Consider the following 21,263-nt stretch of genomic DNA (forward strand, 5'->3'; position numbering starts at 1 on the left):
TGGGAGTTGCATCTTAATTGTTGATGCAGTAGGTCATGAAAGCAGCTCTTTGTATTGCTGTCAGTTCTACTCTACAAGGCTACTGTGCGCTAAAGTGTCTATGCACCAAAGTAAGATCACTTTGCCCATACTTATGGACTCACCTCATCAAGCTTTATGAAAAGGTTGGTGTACTATGTTTCACACTGCATTGGAACTGTTTTAGACAATCTGTGAGCTATCTAGAGAAATCGTGACTTTGGTATGTCTAGCCTTAATTTTTTGTTTCCTAGACATAAGTGTCTAGGAAACAGAAGAAAGATATTTTTAGATTGGGGCTCAGAATTACACACTCACTTTCACTATATTAGTGGCAGTAGGAGTTACAAATCTCATTCTGCCCAGAATCCTATAACATTTTAAAATTGTTATTATTATTTCTCCATCTTCAAGATGACTCAAGTCCCATCTACTGGCCTCTGTCCCTTCTGCTGAGGCCTAGCATCTTTTAAAGGCCACGGAGAGAACTCCTTTGTTGGTCAAAAGAACACTTGAATCAAGGTCCAGCCCTCTAGTATACACGTGCTATCTACTTGCATCACCTTCTGGAGTTGGTTCAGACACTGAGTTGCTAAATGGTGGTCCCCTGCACCAGTTCTCTTGTACTGAAATTGTATGCCAGCTGTTACTATGATTTATAATGGCAGCTGCAAAAAATTACCGACTCAGTGACCTTCATGGAATAGATTGCCTGCATCTGGAATGTTTGCTCATTCACAAGTCATGGTTTCTAATTAGCTTAGGTTTGGTAGCACAAAAGAACCTTTCCTGTCAAACTACTTCAAAGCCAGCAAGTGCATTAAAAAGTCAGTCCCACTTACTGCTTTTCAATAGCTTTAATGCTTCTTAACAGTAATTGCAGTAAAAATAAGATACCAGTGCTTCATCATAAGGCAGTTTGACCCTCCTTTTTCATGCGGCACTTGAATTTAAAGACTTTATGCAGTATTGTGGTTCAGAAGTGATGCTGTATTACAACATAAAACATATTAAGAGTAATTTTTGGATCACATCATGTCATTTTTTAAAAGGCAAATTGTTTCTGTATCTATTTATACCTGTATATAATACATTTTCCAGAAGTGTTTGTTAAGAAGTCTACTTGTTAGAACAACCACTTTACTGCCATTGTGCATCAAATACATTTTTCAGTCATTGTGAACCAAGGCTGTATTTTCTACCTTCCTTCCTTGGCTTGGAATAGTTATTATCCAGAGAAGATGTGATATGCTGCCTTAACACAAGAGCTTTTATGTTTATGGGAGTTCTGTCAGGGGACAACTAGTCAAGGTACTGATGCATAGAGGTACGTGCTCCCAGAGATGCTCAACATGTGGTGCAAAGCTTTTTTAATATAATACTGCTTCGCTACAGGGAAAATCAGCTGGCTTGGGTCTAATTTGTTAGGTTTTTGGCCTATACAAATGGAGCTAGTAATTTCATGTCAGTTCCCTAGAGACATGTCTATATCACAAAGAAAATTTACTTTTGACAATTGTTACTCCCACTCCTCCCTGGGATTCTCCAGAGACAGACGGTTAATGATCCTCTAGGTCTTGCAGGTATGCTAGAGTTGATGCATGCAGCTAGAGCAATATAGGAAACTGCATTTTCACTACTGTCTCTCTTCTGTGAAGAGCAATCTTTAGTGTCCAGAGCACAGCCCTAGGACCTTTTAATTCTGTAATTCAACATGACTAAAAATGAAATTTATTGGAGGATAAAAATATCTTAAATTTAGGAAAGTTTGTAAAGTTTTTCAAAAGATATTTCCAGGCTGTTCAGTTGTTTGTCCCAAATGAGATTGCTAGATTTTAATGTACTCTGTTTCTTTACCCTAGTGCAATGTCTTGTTGCCTTCAATAGTAAGTAAGCTAATAGGGAACATGGGGGATTACAGGCAGTCCTCAACTTACAACGTTTTGAGTTGTTCTTACAGTGTTTATAAATTGACACTCTGTTTGAACTTTCTGATGTCAGTTTTGGTTTTACAACACTTGATCTGACGTCACGTCACGTCAGTGAACAAGTTCGCTGCATCACCCATCTCCCTGGAGAACATCTGTCCAAACTTCCTTGGACACTTTCTTTAAGAAAGCAGACGAGACTCCAGAAAAACCTTCAGCCAAGACTCCTGAGAAGACTCGAGCCAAGAACCCTTCAAAAAGTCACCTTAAAGAAGGCCTTCCAAATCAGTATCATTGCTTTTTACAATATAAATACATTAATGTAGCTATATTACTCATTTATAATTGACTGAGTTACAAAATTCCTGGGGTTTTTTGGTGAAAATAGGGTATTGGGCCTTGGTTCAGTAACCAATCCCCCATTATAACATTGTTTCCTATGGGAAAATCGGTTCTGAGTTACAACAGTTTGCCTTTAGATATGGTTTTCAGGAACCAATTGTGGTGCAAGTCTGAGGGCTGCCTGTATATCACTTAGGGCCCTGCTGCACATTCAAATTAAAGCTGGATAGAAAGAGAGCCAACCAGCTATAGATTTGTCGCACATTTTCAAGCACCAAGTTTCTAGCTGGTTGGCTCTTTTATAGATGGACAGTCATTTTTATTGTTTGGTAATTACTTTGCATGTGTAGCTGGTCTAACTTTATTGAGCAATTAACTAGTTAATTGTGTGATAATTACTTTACACTTGTGGTTAGTCTTAGTTTGCATGTGTGGCCAGTCTAAATTTGTTGTGTGACTGATCAGTTAATTGCATGATATATGTAATGTGTAGCAGGGGCCTTAGAAGAGGTCACCTGTCAAAACTGTGCTGTTATAAATTTGCTGAAGATCCACTTTAACTCAGATGATTTTTTCATAACTTCATACCTAATCTCACAATCCTTATTTGTGTTTCTTGCAAGATACCTGTCAAAGCAGGATCCAGGTACACAGGAAAATAAAAGGGAAAGCCTGTTTAGCTTCTCATCATATAGTCGAAGACAAAGTAAACAGTGATTTGCCTGTCTGACACCCCCCATTACTTCCAAACTGTGCTGGGAACTTTTTCCACAGTGTCATGAGATGGCAGTTTTAATAAACTATATGGCAAAGTAGTGTCTACCATCAAACTGATTTCTGATGGAAGAGCTTTCTTGGCACAGCCAGTATATTCTGTTATGTTTCCATTTGGAAGTTATCTCTGTTTGCTGCAGACTGACAGTGTTACTGAAGTGACGTTATTTTATAACTAATAAACATTGCACTGCAGCTTGATGTGTGGCAGAGTTTGGATCCTGGCAAAGGCTGAAATCTGCATTCTGACACCAGCGTGGGTTCCAACTTCACGCTAACCTGCCAGTGACTCAGAATTTCCACTTCTTTCCCCACTTCACAGATTAGCTTCCCAAGACGGACAGTGTGTGTTCATAGGCCTTTTCCAGCCTTGTTTCTAAACCAGATGTTTCACCTTAAAAGTAAACATCTACGGTTTAAAACCAGGAGAATTTCTTCTGCTGAGGCAACCAATCAGAGTGCAAATAAAGTGTTACAGACAGACAGACTAAGGCTTTTATAATATTAGAATTGAATCTCAAAAGCTAAAGCAACTCATTTTTAGTCAGTTTTTTTATTATTATCAAGGACAGTATCTTTCATGCCAGTGCTTGGTTTGCAAAAAAGATGATCAAATGTAGTCAACATTCAAGAAGCACTTCCAGTGTTGCCCTGGCAAAGAGTCCCCTTTATTCCATTAGTTAAACTAAGCATTGGCAAAAAAATGACCTGACTTAAACATTGTTAAATGGAATATAGATAGAGAGTGTGATCCAACTCCCACTAAAGTCAATGGGAATTACATCAGCCCAGAAGAAGGCAAGGGGATAGAGCCTCGTTACTGAGGACATCCAATATACGACATCATGAAAACAATAGTTTATCTTGATGTAATACTATGCACCTAATAGGAGTATGGCATCAGGCTTGCTGATCACTTTTCCATTCAGTTTTATAGTCTAAATTTGCATTGGTTTTATAGTTTTTAAGTAATAAGTTTGCTGATTCTCAAAAACTGACCAGTGCAGTGCTTAATGTTAGATTTTTCCCCCCCCCCTTGGGAGTAAGCATAAGAGCAAATCCAGTCCTAAACGCACAATGTAAGTAGGTAAACCATGAACTGCGTCACTCTCCAGGGAAGGAAAAAATTAATCTTTTCTCCTTAAATCACAGCATGGTACCATTTTATGCAGTCCCACGTGCAGTTGTGACCCACAATATGTGGGTGAAATGCAGTTTCACCATCTAAAAATTTGGCTTTAAAAAACTAGGTTGTGTTTTTCAAAGGAGCTGACAGGAGTTAGCTACATAGCTGCTATTGACTTTCAGTGAGCCTATAATGTAAGCTTAAGCACTTTTGAAAATGCAAGCATGAAAGCAGTGGTTCTCAACCTTTTTAGCCTTGAGATGCCCCTTGTTAGGCTCAAGACATCCCTCAGAATATGCCAGCTCTTAGTTTTTACTTCTCCTTTTTTTTAGTACAGAAAAATATGGCACCCCAGTTAAGAATCACATCATTAAAAGTTAATTTTGTAAGATGGAGACCCAAAATCTACCTGCAAAAAGGATGCAAAAGTGTCCCTGCGATTCCAGGCTGCTTCTCCATGAATGTGCTCAACAATCAAGTAACTGCACTTGCAGCATAAAGATTAGCTCTTCTTATTGCCCCGCTGCACTAATTACATATGTAACTAAGGTCTTTTGAAATGTACTTTTTTCACAAAATAGAAGGAAAAGTAAGAATGTAGGAGGGTATTTCTGTTTTAAAGCTTCAGGTCTTATGTTTGTGTTCTGGTAATTTACCTCTTGTGTTCGTTATGTTTCCTTTTCCATTTCCAGTAAAGGGTTACCGTCGAGTTCAACATTTACATTAGAAGACAGTGCCATCTACCTGACTTCAGAACAGAGCACACTGGAAATGGAGAATGATAATGCTTCAGTTTTGGATGTCTATTTAGTAAGTTGTCAAATGTGTTGCTTCCATTTCTTATCTTTTTTCTTTTTTACTTATTTTTGTTACTTAGGCCCAGATATAGCAAAGTATGTAAATGCATGCCCAGTTTTAAGCACACAGTAGTCTCATGCTTTATTTTCCCAAGTGCTTAAAGTTAGGCATACACTTAAGTACCTTGGTAAATCAGTTTTACTCCAGATGTTTGCTAGGTGCTGTTTAATGTTATTTTACCTAGTGGGGGATGGAGAGTGCCAAGTAGTCATTTCTCGTGGAAAAAGCTAAATGTTTTTTTTTTCACTCTAAACTTTTTTCAACACTGAATGTCAGTTTTCCCAGATGGAAAACTTATTCATGCCAGTTTCCCGGATGGAAAACTGTCAGTCATGCCAGTTTTCCACATGGAAAAAGTATCATTCATTTGCATGCAGGTGAAGAGAATGGGTGGCTGTGCAGAGTTGTACTTGAAATATGCTGGTTCCTTTTTCAATCTGAGTGGTGCCACTGTGATTTCAGGAATATGCTGGAAATGTTTTTCCTTTGTTGCTTTAGTTTCCAATGAGCAGTACGTTTCTTGCTGTGCTTAGAATGAGCAACTTCTTCCCAAGCCCACATCTTAGCTGAGTGTTATAGAAAGTGATAAAATGCTTATGTTGTTTGTTTAGCACTTGCATTCTTGGGCACTGTTGTAGACACATAATAATAATAATAATAATAATAATAATATTAATAATAATAGTTGTTAAAGCTTCAAAGTATAAAAGAAAGATAGCTAGAAGATAGTTTGGCCAAGACATTCAGCAGGGGCTTAATTTAAAAGGGAATTTTCTTTAAAGTTTTAAATGTCCTCCTTAAGAAATCTCACAGAGGTTGTCTCTGAAATATATGTGTAGATTTATAGCATGCTCATCATTTTTCCTCTGAATGATCACATAAAACTGATCAAACCCAAATTAATTGATCCATGTCAGTACTTCATAGGAAAGACTATGCCTGTACCCAACATATCCCTGCCATGTCCTCAGTCAAAAAGGCTGTGAAAAGAGAATGGTTTTAAGGTGTGCCCTGAAGGTTCTACCTTAAAACAATTATGGACACGAGGTTATGTCACCCAATTAAGGATAAGGGTATGGATATGTTTGCTAGCTACTTCAAACAAATCAAATGGATGTCTGAGTTGAGCAGGTACTTCAAAACTGTGCATAGGTAAGATGGGACAGCTCTATATGGTAGTCTGCCACTTCTGAAGACAGAAAATATGTACCATATAGACTAAGTCAGAGATCTATAACCTTTTGTGAGACCAAACTCACTGCAAATGCTAAGAAAGAGAGCTCTGTGCATATCCTAGCTACCGTGTTTCCCCGAAAATAAGACACTGTCTTATATTTATTTTTCCTCAAGAAGACACACTATGGCTTATTTTCAGGGGATGTCTTATTTTTATTAAGTATACCGTGTTTCCTCGAAAATAAGACACTGAGAGAGACCCACCGTGCTGAGTAAAACAGCAGCCACAGATTTATTCTTCCCCCTGAGGACACACAATACCTAAAGCAGAACTTCCTGCTCCTCACTTCACTGAGGAGACTTTTACTTTCACTTTCTATTTCTCCCTCTCCGGTCACCTCTGAGATAGCAGCTGTCACGATGGGGCAAATGAGAAGGGCTGCCCGTCTTATTTACCGCTTCGCGCCGCTACGCTTAGCCACGCCTATCACTATGTCTTATTTTCGGGGTATGGCTTATATTGTGCAAATACGTAGAAATCCTGCTACGGCTTATTTTATGGGTATGTCTTATTTTCGGGGAAACACGGTATAAGTGACTTCTGAAGATGTCACCAAATCACAATATCCATTTTGAGTCAACAGTCAGTCCTTTTTAAAAAAAAAATATTAGACCCAAACTGCAACAGTAGTGATAAGTGATAGTGACTTGATTCCGAGCTGTTGAAACAGAATGAAGTTTGGTGCATGTAGGATGCTGATAAATCACTGGAGTTGGGAAGGGGAAGGTGCATATTTTTATGAATGCAGGAACAAATCAGGTAATTTTTGTATACATTCTCCCTGAAAACAAAACAAAAAGCATGAAACATGATGAAACTCTCAGCTGGATCTAAGTATTTTTTGAGAACATCACAAAAGAAATTAACATATAAAATCATCATTATTAAAAGTAATTTACAGGATTGTTTGTTTGTTTGTTTTTTTCCTGGTAGTCAACAGGTTAATAATTTTTATCAACAGTTTTTTTGCAAGACAGGCTACTACATTATTTTCAGCTAGATATGATAATATGTAATATTTTAACTTGTTTGATTTCAGTTCTTCCTTTGTTCTTCTCCTCCCTTACTTCTCTTGCTTTGAAGTACTAAGCTTCTTGGTGAAGTTTAAGGTCTTGGGTAAGATAAGATCAGTCATATATACCATTAATGAAGAAAGCAGCATAACAGAATAGACTTGTTATTGCTTACTGTGGAGTAGAAAGTAACTTAAAAGGCAGGATCTAGTAAAACTATGTTGTGTACAGAAGATAAATTAAAGGGTCAAATAAGTTGTGATTTTATTGTACAAAATAAAGAGCTTGCTATAACTGAGCACTATGGTTTATTGGTGTTCTCAAGGAATTTCACTTTTTTCCCCCAAAGTTTTGGTTTAAATCAGACTGAAACAATAACAGATGATCTTAAACTTCTGGGGTGCAGACAGAAGTGCATCTCCCTGCTGTGACTGAGAATGCTTTGCATGAAGTGTTCTGAGTTGTGGCGATTCCCTGGACCAAACACTGTTGGTTCCAGGGGAGAGAGGAATCTAGCTGCTGGCTTTGAGTATGCAGCTGGTTTCCCCTAGCAGCAGTCCCTGTTCCCTGAGAGGCTGCAAAGTTTTCAGAATGAGCAGGAAAAGGGAACAGTCAGAGCTCATTCTAGGGCAGACAAGACTCCTGAGAAGACTCCAGCCAAGAGCCCTTCAAAAAGTCAAGTAAAGTCACCTCAAAGAAGTCCTTCCAAATCAATATGATTGCTATTTACAATATAAATACATTAATGTAGCTATATGACTCATTTGTAATTGATTGAATACAAAATTCTGGATTTTTTGGTGAAAACAGAGTACTGGGCCTTTATGACATTGTTTCCTATGGGAAATAGCGGTTCTGAGTTACAACGTTGAGACTTAAGACATGGTTTTCAGGAACCAGTTGTGTCGTAAGTCCAAGGACTGCCTGTATAAGAATCTAGCAGCAACTTCTCCTATTGCTGAACAATACAGACCAGCAGTAAGGAATTCTAGTCAGTTTCCCTTCCCACTAAACTTCCAAGGGAAGTGACTGCAGAAGTGCTGCACTCCAGACTTTCTCCATAATGCCCGACACTAGTAGCATATGTACATTCATAATACAACATGCATTATGTCATAGATATTAGAAACAGCAGACCCCATTCTGATCTCAAGCAAGAGTGACAAGGAAGTGAGTGAGTTATAGAAATATAGGATACATTTGTTTCCGGAAGGAAACACCCTGGTTCATAAGGTCCATTCCCCTCTTTTCAGAGACAATCGCATCTTATCGTTCCTTTCATAAAATGATTAAACGCCATCTTCAAGGTAAAGGGGGGGTGCATTATACTGCTCTCCACTAGCTCTATGTAGAAGTTCTTCCTCTTCCATAAATTCAGTGTTCTGATGGTTAGAAACCTCTATATTTTCAGACTAAATTAATTTATGGCTAGTTAATGCTCACTTAGCCTAAATAGCAATTTTCTCTCTGTGTGCTCACTGTTTTGAAGGTAAGGTGTCTTTGAGTAGATATGATATCTTTTATTAGACCAACTAAATAGTTGGGAAAAAGTTCTTTGCAAGCTTTCGGGCGCACACACCCTTCATCTGTTATTGAAGAAAAGATTGTAAAAGTTCTCCTGGATACCTGATATATAGAAGATATCAAATTTTAGCTGGTGTCTTTGAGTAGATATGATATCTTTTATTAGACCAACTAAATAGTTGGGAAAAAGTTCTTTGCAAGCTTTCGGGCACACACACCCTTCATCTGTTTGCACCCAAAAGCTTGCAAACAACTTTTTCCCCAACCATTTAATAAAAGCTATCACATTTACGCAAAGAATCTTGCCTACTTGCATCCTTAGACCAACATGGCTACAACCAACAACCTGACTGTTTTGTTGTATTTATAGAATTGCAATTAGTAGCAAGTCAGTAACATACCAGTATAAAATAAGAGTGAAATCAAAATCAGGTCTAGTATTTGAAAACACATCTGATGGCTGATATCCACAAATGAAATCCAGAAAAAAAAAAAATTATATATATATATATATATTTTTTTTTTTTTTTTTAACTGTTGGCTATGAGTTATGTTCTCTGTCCTCAAAAAATCTACTAAATACTCTGGAGCCATTTGCAACACAAACCATGCAGAGGTGTTCTGAGTGAATGTGTTCGTGCAATTTCCTTCAATTTTCATTGATATGTAAGCAGTGCTGCTAGTTAGCATTGGGTTACTACTACATATTGTACTAATATCTTGTGCAGGATTTAAGGGTGGACAAGGGCTACAGGTAGCCAAACAGTCAAGATTGCATCTGAAAGGTTATTATGTGCACCTGTCTATAAGATAAAATAGTGCAGAGCCGAACATTGCCCATTAATCGCAGTTTAGAAATTTTCTGACAAATCTTTATTTTTGCCAGGAAATTGTTTCATGAACCCCAACGTTTTTGCTTGGAAGTGAGTTGGCCCAGCACTGAAAGTCAAACATCTGGACTTTCCTGAGCCCAGGATCTATGAATCCCTCTGTGCCTGCTTAATAAAATTGACATTTTTGTCACTGAGCAGTCAGTTAACAGGAATATCAATTTTACTTACCAAATACAAGGTCTTGGTTGGATGGTAGAAGTTCTTGTTCACTGGGGGTGCAGACAGAAGTGACAATTTTGCCCAATCTGGCCACAGGAAGCAGCCTATAGCCATGACCAAACAAGTACACGGCCGCTGACAGCTTCAAAAATGGCTGATCAGGTGAAAATCTGAACTTTCACTGCATAAGGGATCAGATGAAGACATTTCAAAACAAAGTGGCTTCTGCCACTGTCTTCAGATCGGGAGGGGGGAAAGAGAGCAGAGGGAATTCGGTCTGGGGGTTTTTCAGAGGGTGGGCCGGGTGCATTGGACCTCTGCGCCCAGTGGGAAGGGGCTCCAATTCATTCACCCCACCCTCCAGCACTGGCTAGGGAACCCCTAGAACAGGGGTGTCCAACCTTTTTGAAAGTGGGGCCGGATCATGAACTTTTTTATCACCCAGTGGGCCTGCGAGCCATATTCAAACACCCTCTGTCCTGGGCCAGAGAGACCCTGCCTGTGTAGCGCTACTACACCTGCCTGTTACTGCAAGGTTCATGGTAGCTGCTGGTGGGCAGGGGCAGGAGGGACCCATTCTGCATCCAGCCAACTACTGCCCCAGAGAATGAAGGGGAGAAATAAATAGATCCACATCTCCATCCCCCGAGCAGCACAGCCCCATGAGCTGGCACTGCCTGAGGGGGGCTGAAGCATGGCGGCCGCTACACTGCAGCCCCTCATCCGCCCACCCACAGGGCCCCCTGCTCACCGTGGTGCCCGGCTGCCCACACATGCAGCCCCGGTGGCCTCAGTGCTGCGAGCCTGGAGTGCAGGGTAACTGTAAAGAAAGTATCCAAAGAAGTATGGACAGATGTTCTCTAAGGAGATGGGCGATGCAGTGAACTTGTTTGCTGGCTTGGCGTGGCATCAGATCAAGCATTGTAAAGTCGAAACTAATGTCAGAAAGTTGAAACAGGGTTTCAATTTATAAATGTCGTAAGTGCCATTCATTGTAAGTCGAAACATCATAAGTTGAGGACTGCCTGTATTTTATCTGTGAAGAACTGCAATAATATTCTCCTGAAAAAGCAGATGACACAACCTAGAAAGTACTTTAAAACAGCAAGTAATTTTCAAAGCCAAAACCAAAAAATAGTTATGTGATAGTATTTTTTTTCAGGTTCTGAAATACAGAAACATGATTAGCATTAGAAATTAATTTGTCATGGAACAGTGAACAGGTATGACTGATAATCTCCCTGGACAGAAGAGTAATGGTGATAGTATCTATGCTTATTCAGTTTTTCTTTTCTTTTGTTCCATTGTGCTGTTTCTGGTAAACAGAGCAAATTCCACACCGTAATATTTCCAGTGCCCCAATGAAACAAATATGAGTGGTTTCCTATTGTAAGTTTAAAATGATTCCATTTTTAGATATAAACTCTAAATTTGCTATGAGATGATTCTGGGGTATATTTCTTTTTAAAACTTTTCAGTCTTGTTAGAAAATTAATCAAATCTCATTTATTAATATACAATTGAACATGCTTCATCCTGAGCAAACATAGAGAAATGTAAATGACTTCCAAATACGCAAGTACTGTAAAAATTTGGGTAGACATGTTAGATGAATAATATTTTATTTGCAACTAATTCATTTTGAACAACCTGATTCTTTCAAAGTATAAACATTATGGAAAGACAGAGGCATTTATATGAACTGCTTGAGTTTACAGTACTTAAATTATAGAAATTTAAAACAGAAGGTTCTCTCTTCTTCTAAAGATGTAGATATTAAACAACATAATAGTAATTTCTCCTGCTGAATGTAAATTAATAAGCACTGATATAGTCTTACGATTAACCAGAAACAGTTTGATAAAGAATGAGACTATCAAATCATTGTCACAAGGCTGCAGAAATATAGAAAATGAGCACAACAAAACCATGGTTTCCCCTTCCTCAAAAAGCAAACTCCAGCAGTATATTTTTCTCATCTAATGAAGTGTTTTTTGTTTTTTTTGTTTTCCAATCATTTGACCTCACTTGCCAAATACTCTGCATAGCACAAGCTACATTCTCCATGGAATCCATTGTGAATAGTATGTCAGTTCCTTTCAATAACACAATGGCATCTTGAGGCCATGGAATGTATATGGTTTAGAAATACTCTATTTTACTGTGTATTTTGAAAATAAGATTAAAACTTTATAGCACCTATAATGCCTGTACTTTGTAATAAAGTCTCAAGTTTTGAGCATAAAATATGTGCACTGGAACAAATCATTCTTCTGATGAATCTTGAAGACTTAGTTATCTTTAGAACGACTACATTTGTAGTAGAAGTCTTCAAAATTGGTCACACTGGGTGCATCTACATGTATGCCTCTTTTAGGCACAGAAAACTAATAAACTCCACAGCAGGGTAGTACTTGTAAATACAAGTACAAGTACTACCCTGCTGCAGAATTTTTCCATGCGCAGCAATGCACATATAGACACTAACCCTGCTGGCTGGGGCACAAGGGTGCTTCAGTGTTGGGGGGCTGCTCCTACCTGGCTCCAATCAATATGAGCAGAGCTGCTCTGACCCAGCTCGGTGTGCTGCAGTCTGGGCACTCGTGTAAACAGCGCACCTGGGAGCTTCCCAGGACCAATAAACTGTGGAGTAATAAGCTCCGCAGTTTCTTGCTGTACACTAATGGCACATGTAAATGTGCCCAGTATAATGTTGTTTCTTTCTCATAACGTTTTATGTAGGTTTAGTTTCATTCTAGTCTCTCTTTGTAGTATTAGGTTATTTTAATAATAACCATGATTAAAACCAAAGTCACTTCCAGGCTGTATAGGAGCAACAGTTTGCTCCAAATATACACTTGCAACTCATGCACAATGTGGGTCTAATCCCTGATTCTGAGTTGTTAGTCTTTGATTTATTTTGGGGGTTTGAACTTCTATGGAGGATTCACACCCAGAACAGTTTTCCTAGATGCCACTAATAGATAAATGTAGTAAATGGAAAAGTATTTTTGACAGTGTGTAGATATGGGGACCCAGTCTTGTCAAAAATACAGGCCATGGGCCTGTGGAATCATTCCATCCAGTCTACCAGGTACCAGGGGCTACTGAGAGAGGCTAGAGGGTATGGCTTGCTGCAGAATTAGGGGCCTCTGAGCTCCAATGGACATGGCTGTTGACACAGCCCTGCTCACCCTGTGGTCTTTTGATCCATCGCCTTACAGCTATGTTTACCTTTCCATGTTTACCTTTCCATGAGTTACCCTGGAGAATGTCAGTCAAATGTACCTGCTGTACCCAGTCATGCACTGTTTCCTCAGGTCAGACTGAGAAGGAATGGTATAAATGCCTTAATGTAGGAAATTGGACATACTCTATAAAAGGGCAGCACTGAGGAGAAAGGACCTCCCTTTCTCCTCTTTTATCCATTTATGAATTCCTCCATAAAGGAGCTGTTTGTTTCTTTTTTTTTTAATTGTTTTTTAAAGGAAATGTTCCATTTGAAATATACATGCCCTAGTTATATATTCTAGTTGTTAATGCCTGGGTCCTGTTGACTAAAACTAGCTACACCTGAGCATCTGAGTAATCCCCCTAAGGTAGGTTTTCTTATTAAGTTTTTAAAGAAGAACATAATGGCAGCATGATACCAATATCTCTCTCCCATCAGTCAGAAACAAGAGCGGTATACTTTCACTAGATATAAAGATGCCATCTCTTATTACTTATTAAGTTGAGGTCTAGAAAGCCTGCATGTATAATTGCTAAGCTGTAAATCAACAGTGCCTTAGGGCTTTTAATGTACCATATGAGGAAATAATTTACTGAGGAATGAATGCATGAAAAAATTAATAGAGCACAAAAATATGTTCAAATAATAGATCAAGTTCTAAATCCATTAGATGGCACATCTGGGATAATGATTCTGTACTATCTGGTAGAAGGAATTTGTCCCAGTATAGCTTTCATTCATTTTTGTCATCTTATATGTTTGTTAGCCACTGTTGTTGTTAAAATCATACTCATTCTGTATCAGTACGAGCAGAGAGAAGAGCTTTATCTGGACCTGTTGTTGATGTCATTCCAACAGCTGCACATAAGATGTTGCTTAAAGAGAATCTGATTTTACTCACTGAGGTAGACAGGAGTTTTGTCTGAAAAAGATTTGCAGGATTAGACCCAGAGTGTGGCAGTCCCTCCTCAAATAATTACAGCTCAGTTGGTTTTTAGGACCATAAGCATCATATGGTGTGCATACGGAGTAATATCAGATTCATTTCTTCTTTGCAACTTTGCCAGCTACTTCTAAATGTTTCAGGTTGGGTTGTGAATAGCGTTGCATAGTTTCAGGGTAGGAGGAAAGGGAACGAAGAAAGGAGCAGCTAGTTGCAACCACAGACTGCACAGTAGCAGCTCAAAGCTGTTCCTAGGGGGCGTTTTTACACGTGCTTCAGGGAGGGAGGGCCCTTTAATTAGAGGAGCTCCAAGAGCTGCTCTAATTAAAGCACCTGGAGCGTCTCGTATGTCAGCATCCCTGCACTTCAAAATGGCAGCAGGGTCAGTTTAACTAAAGCTTGGCAAATGAGTTTTAGTTAAAGTGCCCCTGCTGCCATTTTGAAGCATGGAGATGCTGATGCACAAGACATGGAGGGTGCTGGAGGTGCACTAATTAGCATGCTCCAGCAGACTCGATTTATCAAGTCTGCTTCAATACACTGTAATTACAGCATGTCAGAGCAGCCTCCCCACATATCTACAGGCACCCAGGGAAGGCAAAGCAGACAAGTAAAACCGGCCAAAGATCGGATGAGAGGTAACAAGTTATTCAGACCCTACCTCATAGCCAACAGTGTACATAAGGAAACAGTAGAAGCTACACAGGAAACAAGACATAAATCTATAGTGGAAATAGTTCTTAATTTATCCAGATCTCATAAAAACCCACTAGCAAAATTATCATTTTCAAGCCTCTTTCTTGGCAAAATGGATTACCATCTTTTCTCAGATACAACACACCTCAGAATATAATGTACCTTATTTTTGTAAGGAAGAATGAAGAAGAAAAGATTTTTCCAGAGTTGTGGTTGTCTAGAAGACTGGATCCTTGGGTAGATTTTATTATTTTAAAAAGAGCTAAAGAGTCTTCCAGGCTGTAAGGTAGGAAGACTGAGACCAGGAGCACCTAGCAGACAGAAGACTTGCCCTAAGAAAGGCTAGCTTGATTAGTGGAACATCAAGACTATTAAAAAGGAGAGGTAATTTTCACACCTATTGAGTGAACACCAGTGAGCAACTAAGTCATTGACTCCCTCAGCTGTCTGAATAGTAATGCAGCTGCTATTGCAGTGTGGAGCAAGAATCAAAACAGGGTGCTTCTGCCTGGGCAAAAAATCAGCTTCTGTGCTTAATGTGCACACCTCAGTTTGGAGGGGTGGATGTAGGGGGGAAAGGTACATGTTGGATACAAGAAAATTTGGTATTTAGAATAAAACATAATTGATCAGCCTTGCTGCTTCGTATACTTATAAAAATGCATTCCATTTACTCAACCAGACATCAGTTCTGTTTTGTTCATCCACTCTAATTCATTTTATTTATCCATTTATCAGTTTCACTTTCCATACTAATTGCGTTGCATCCTTTAGATCACTGATGCTCAACCAGGATGTTGCAGCACCACCATGGAGTGCCAGGAGAGCCTTTAATGAGGTGTGATAGGGTGCTGTGCAATAATATCACTGTTAGGTGTGCAAACACTTGCACATGATTCACAAGATAAACCTAGAGATTTTAAATAGGAATACGGAGAATCATTCCGACCTGTTGTGGTCTTCTTCTTGAGTCCTTGGCAACAAAAGAACTGCTCTATTATTTTTTCATAGTCAAAAACTAAGTGAAAGCTAAGAGCTACATTTCTGAGGGTGCCTTGAGTCTAGTGAGGGCTGCCTTGACATTTTAAAAAGTTGAGAACATGACAGGATAGTCTGCTATGTATTGCACTCCACAGCCACATATGAAGATGAGAAACCTTTGAGAGACTCTTGTGTTTAATTAAAATAAACAGGGGTTAAAAAAAACTTGTTCATACTGTTTTACAGCAACCAGTATAAATGTTTGCAGCAGTAAAATATTATGCCAGGCAACTGGAACTTTGTTGTTGTTAAATATTTTGCATAAAATTTCTTTGTGTTTTCCTCTACTACCAAGCTCAGGTGGTTATTGAATTGTTGAGAAGTTAATTAAATGTTTCTACCTAGATGCAAAGTTAAAGGTGATTTAAAAGTTTGGTGAAAACAGGGCCCTCTATACTCTCTTTTTGTTTCTTTAGGATGTGTGATATGGGGTCTGTCTTGTCAGTTTCTTCCACTTCAGAAATAGTAGTGATCCCAATTTTAGTTTTTTGGTTTAGCAAAAATTCTGATTAGGAGTCAATTTGTCTTTAGTTCAGATAATGTCATTATGGTGCCCAATATATTTCACTGCAATTCCCACCTAACTTATTACTATAATCTTAGAAGTAATAAGTAGTTTGTACTATGTATTCATTTCTTCTGCAGGAGATAAAATGCCAGTCAAACAGATCAATTCATTTGTATGTTTAAGCTACTGTCTGTTAGTATTCTTGTTATAAATTTATTTGTATAGACCTTTTACAAGCTGTGGGCTGAGACAACCCAGCTTTTGTCCAACATGGGCTGGATGGCTTTGGTGACATGTCAATGGTTGGCATCTTTCCCTTGGCTTTGGCCTCTGGACTTGGCGTGGGCACAGGCAAAGCTTCCACCTTTGCAGGCTGTATCTAATGGCTTCTCAGATCATATAGCCTCCTGGCATTGCCAACCCCTGGTATAGAACATTAGTAGTCCGTGAGGCTTTTTCAGATGAATAAGTGTCTCCTTATCTTGGGAGTGTGTGCATATGTGTGCAGTTTTGTCCAAGGGCTGTATCTTAGTCTTACTGAATCTAATGGGGAGTCATGAAACTGACTTTCCATATTGGGGGTGGCCAACCTGGGACACTCATGCCACTAGTAATGTTGGTGGCCTCTGTTCGTGGCACATGGCAGACTGTGGAGGGAGCAGGAAACACAGCAGCAGATGGAGCAGGGAACAGAAGATAGTACAGCAGAACAGGCAGATAGCAGAGGACAGGAAGCAGAAAGTAGAGCAGCAGATTGAGCAGGGGAAGGGGATCCAAGTGGCACTTAGGAAGGGTGCAGAGCTTAATTTGTGGGGCACTTACCAACAAAGTCAGCCTGAACTTACCTAAATAATAAATCCTGAAAGGTAACAAATGCCTCCTGTCAACTGTTAAGTGAACTCACCTATCATTGATCTTTACTGATAGCCAGGTTCTCCAGCACTTTGCAGGAACATTTGTGGGATACGGTTTATTTGCAACATATTAAGTATACTGATATTCCCTTGGCTTGTAATGGCTACAGAGCCACTTTCATTACCATTGAAAAGAGAGAAGATTCCATGCATGTGACAAAGGGGAAGAAAAGACTCATTGAAAAACTATGCTGCAGATTACTGGGGCTAGGGAGGGGAATAAAGCTTGTATCCTATTACTCTATACATAAATGCAGAATAAGCAACCTCTTCCCCATCCTTATCGCAGACATTTCTTTTCTATTTTCAGTAATAGAGAGTAGAAGAAATAGAACAGAAGAATCACAGAAGAGATGGACAAGAAGTGGCCATGGTTGATAAAGAGCACTTTCTGCACTCCTGATTTAGGAGGAGGAATTTACTGAGCCTATTAGACAAAGAGTAATACTCAACAGAACGTTATCCTTGAGAAATGTCAGGGGATCTTTGAAACATAGAAATGAAAGCTAGACTCGGCAGATGTGACATGAAACCATTACACAACTTCGCTATCATGTGCTGTTGCTTGCTGAACTGTGAAGAACTGCATATTTGAGCTGCTCTCTCTACTATTGCCAATCACCTTTTTTGGACTTGAAAGTGATATTTTCTTATTGACTCTAGTGATTTCGTTTGCATGTGTTTGGTGATTATGCACAAGCAAAATATATAATCTGCTTTACCTATTTAAAAAACCATCAGCACAGTGGTAAGTACAATTAATTTCACTTCCCCCCCCTCACAGAATCCTAATCACTTAGGTCTATGTCACTGCAAGTCAAAAATGATTTCATATAAAGGTTAGTGTAAATGTCTGCACATACTTTATGGAAACTAGCCTCTAAAGACATTTTCACTGTTTATTGGTGAGGAGAAAAAAGCTATTTATAACAAGGCCTTATGTTGTGTACATACGTTGTCTTTGAAATATTTGTGATTTAGTTTATTGCTTGTAAAAGAGAAATTATATAATTTATTTAGTATATACTACCGTAAACTATAGTTTTATTGACAGAAATAAAATATTTTGTTCTCAAAACCTGTGATGAAAACTTGAAGATATTTATTAGGTTTACACATTTATTATCTTTGTGCTCCAGTACCTTTTTGAACATCTGAAATGGTCTTTATGTAGGAATGTGCCAATCAGTATATAACAAGTAATCTGTCCACATCTTCTGCTACCTCTTCTTTGCAAGGAGATTTTAAGATATTAGAAAAAAGGCAATGGAAGAGCATAGCAGGAAGGGTATAAGCAATCTGGTTTCTTTTAGTTTTCTGTCACAGTAAAGTTTTTTAAATATCATTCTAAGAATCCACACTAACACAGCAGAATTTTGGGAAATTTCATGAATGTCGTGTTGAAAGTGCATGGAAGCTGGTAGGGATGACATTTCTTCGAGAAATAAGTATTTCCCAAAGAGTGAAAAAAGTATCAAAACAAGTGGCGTAGACCCTGGACATAACACTTTGCATTTCTGTAAAACCTTCTATATAAGGATTTTTCCTAGTATTAAGCAAAAAGCATCCAGAGGCTTTTTATGAAGTGTTTTACCAACAGGATGGAGAATCAAGGAAGCTGACATTTTTTCAAGCACTCAAGAACAGACTATGATAGAGCCAGGATTAGAACTTAGTTCTCTTGACTCCTAGCCACATTAACTATGAAACCATTCTGCATTTCAGGAAGATAATTCCCAACAACACCCTGACTGAAAGTGAGAGAGAAAGAGAGATTAATTTATGCCTTGTGACTGCTATGTATAATAAGTACGTGGGTGTCAGCTTCTCTATGGATAATCTTTTATACATTTAGTGTTTCTTTGTATAAAACAAGTAGTATTGCTACCCCAGAGAAGGCATTTGTTTGAACATAGTGAATCAATGCAAGTACATACAGTTCTTCTACACTGTAATTCTCAAATAATGTGTGTTCTGTGCAGGTACTACATAAAAGTCTTTATAAATGAAAATACAGGCTTCACTGGAAATTGGCTCTGTATAAAAAGTTTACATGTCAAGTACAGTGTATTTTTATCCTATTGCCCCAACATCTCTGCTTTTCCCTATGAATGGAAACATCCATCCAATGCCAACAAAAGTAAATCCAGATTAGATTACCAATGTGAGAGGAAGAAGACTTTCCCCCTTAAGGATCACATTATAAATAGTACAGTATTTGTGTTCCTCTTAATGTTAGTTTCCAGTGAAAGAAAAGAGAAATTCCAGAGTTCAACATACCTGATGGTCAGTGATTCAAGCTTGAAACAAGTAAGGTCCTCTCTATAAGGCACAGAACCAGGAAGAAAATCATAATCAAGTATTAGTACAGTATATTTATGAGAACTATGCATGTTTTACCTGCAAGCAACTGGATGTTACTTAGTTTGCCTGAATAGCAATTCTTCTACAAAAACTGAAGGGCCATTTATATACAATGATAGGTGATAAAGGGATGTTTATCAGGAAACATTCAAAAGGATATGGAAGGTACACTTGCCAATAACATGCTCCCTGGACTAGGAAAAGGATGTATTAGCACATATCTCCAGGTTTCAGCAGATGGAACTCACCACAGGGAACAACATAAGAAGCAGGTCATAAGAATGTGGCACTATCTGTATACACGGGTATTTAAATATCTTGGCCCTATGAACAGTCCAGAAGGAAAAGTAGATAGTTTGAGGTCTGCTTAGGAAAATACGGAAAAGCTTTTTAGATTGATATTGTTCTAATGTCCTGTAGAGTTCTGGAAGAGAAAAACGAAGATGCCATTTACATTTTTAAATTAACTTGTTTTGTTCTTATTTGACTGGAAAACTGGATACTTCTGTGAATCCCTTTTCTCCTAAATTTTAGAACATAGTAACAGTGGGGAAAAAAAATTGAACTTTAAAGTGAAGTTTGCTGTTGTCTGTTTTATCCTACAGGTAGCTACATATTGCTTAACCCTCTGTTTTATGTTTCCTATGAATGCTAAATGGAGATAAAGAGCAGTCAGCAGCACCCGTTGTCTACTCAGCCCAGAAATCATGTGCTGAGTCATTTTAGGATGACATGCATGTTTGCTTGCAACATATCAGCTATTTCCAGAGTAAAATGATAGGACCATACATATAGAACTCATGTGGGATGTGGGCTACAATGAGAGACTCTTCTAGAAATGAAGAGTGATTTTTATATAGTAATTTCCAGAAAATTGGTGTAAATAGCACATTTATATGATTTTAAAATAAATTATTTTAACATTGTATACCATCTCTCACAGGGCTTTAAAAAGGAGACTTCTTGTTACTTTTCAAGTGGGGAGACAGGGCACGAAGGATTAAGTGGACTAAAACAACTCAATTACATTAGATGCCTAGTGCTAAATTCACCCAAGTTGAAAGGCAGTACAATTAAGACCTCAGTTGAAGATGCAGGTTGTGCAAAGGTTTGTCCTCATATGTGTGCCAAGGTGAATTTCCCCAGATTTGGAGTGTTGAATTTCACCCTCAAATCACGGTGAAATTCAACTCAATCTAGGAAAAAAATCAATAAGATGATGGGCACATTCCTCGAGAGAGAGAAAATCATATGCTACCTAAGAATTAATACATTTCTAATGAGTAGCTAAATATTGTGGAGCTCTGTTTCTCCTTCTTGGACTTCTCTGCAGAAATGTCTTTAGCCTGCCAACACATGTAGGTGAAGCTCTTCTCATGATCCTCATTTCCGTCTGCTTTGGCCAGAGCCAAAAAGCTTATTTAAAAAAAAAAAAAAAAAAAAGGACAAACCTCTGCTGTGAAGCATAGCACTAGCACAGCACTGTCACTGTCAAAGGAACTGGATAAGAGATGAGTACAGGTTTCCCTTGACAACCGCTGGGGTTAGGTTCCTGAAAATTCTCATGGTTGGCAAAACTGTGGTTGGCAAGACAAAAAGCTTATGGGGAAAAATGGCAGGTGGTGGACTGATGCGTAGCCATGGAGAACAGTGGTTTCTCAAAACTGTATACCATGGTAGCCAAAATGGTATA

General features: G+C 38.6%; 1 protein-coding gene across 2 annotated transcripts in view; it reads left to right on the forward strand.

Moving 5' to 3' along the window:
- The window catches only part of PIP5K1B (phosphatidylinositol-4-phosphate 5-kinase type 1 beta), a 116,233-nt gene extending 95,463 nt beyond the window's left edge, over positions 1 to 20,770 (forward strand). For both annotated transcript variants that reach the window (XM_019555158.1, XM_019555159.1), the window contains 2 exons: positions 4,881 to 4,998; positions 17,517 to 20,770. In XM_019555158.1, coding sequence (XP_019410703.1) covers positions 4,881 to 4,998; positions 17,517 to 17,519 — 121 coding nt within the window. In that variant the 3' untranslated portion in view covers positions 17,520 to 20,770. The remainder of the gene's footprint in view (positions 1 to 4,880; positions 4,999 to 17,516) is intronic.
- Positions 20,771 to 21,263: the final 493 nt, after the last annotated feature.

Source organism: Crocodylus porosus, unplaced genomic scaffold (assembly GCF_001723895.1).
Source record: "Crocodylus porosus isolate Cpor-Errol unplaced genomic scaffold, CroPor_comp1, whole genome shotgun sequence".
Taxonomy (NCBI): Eukaryota; Metazoa; Chordata; order Crocodylia; family Crocodylidae; genus Crocodylus; species Crocodylus porosus.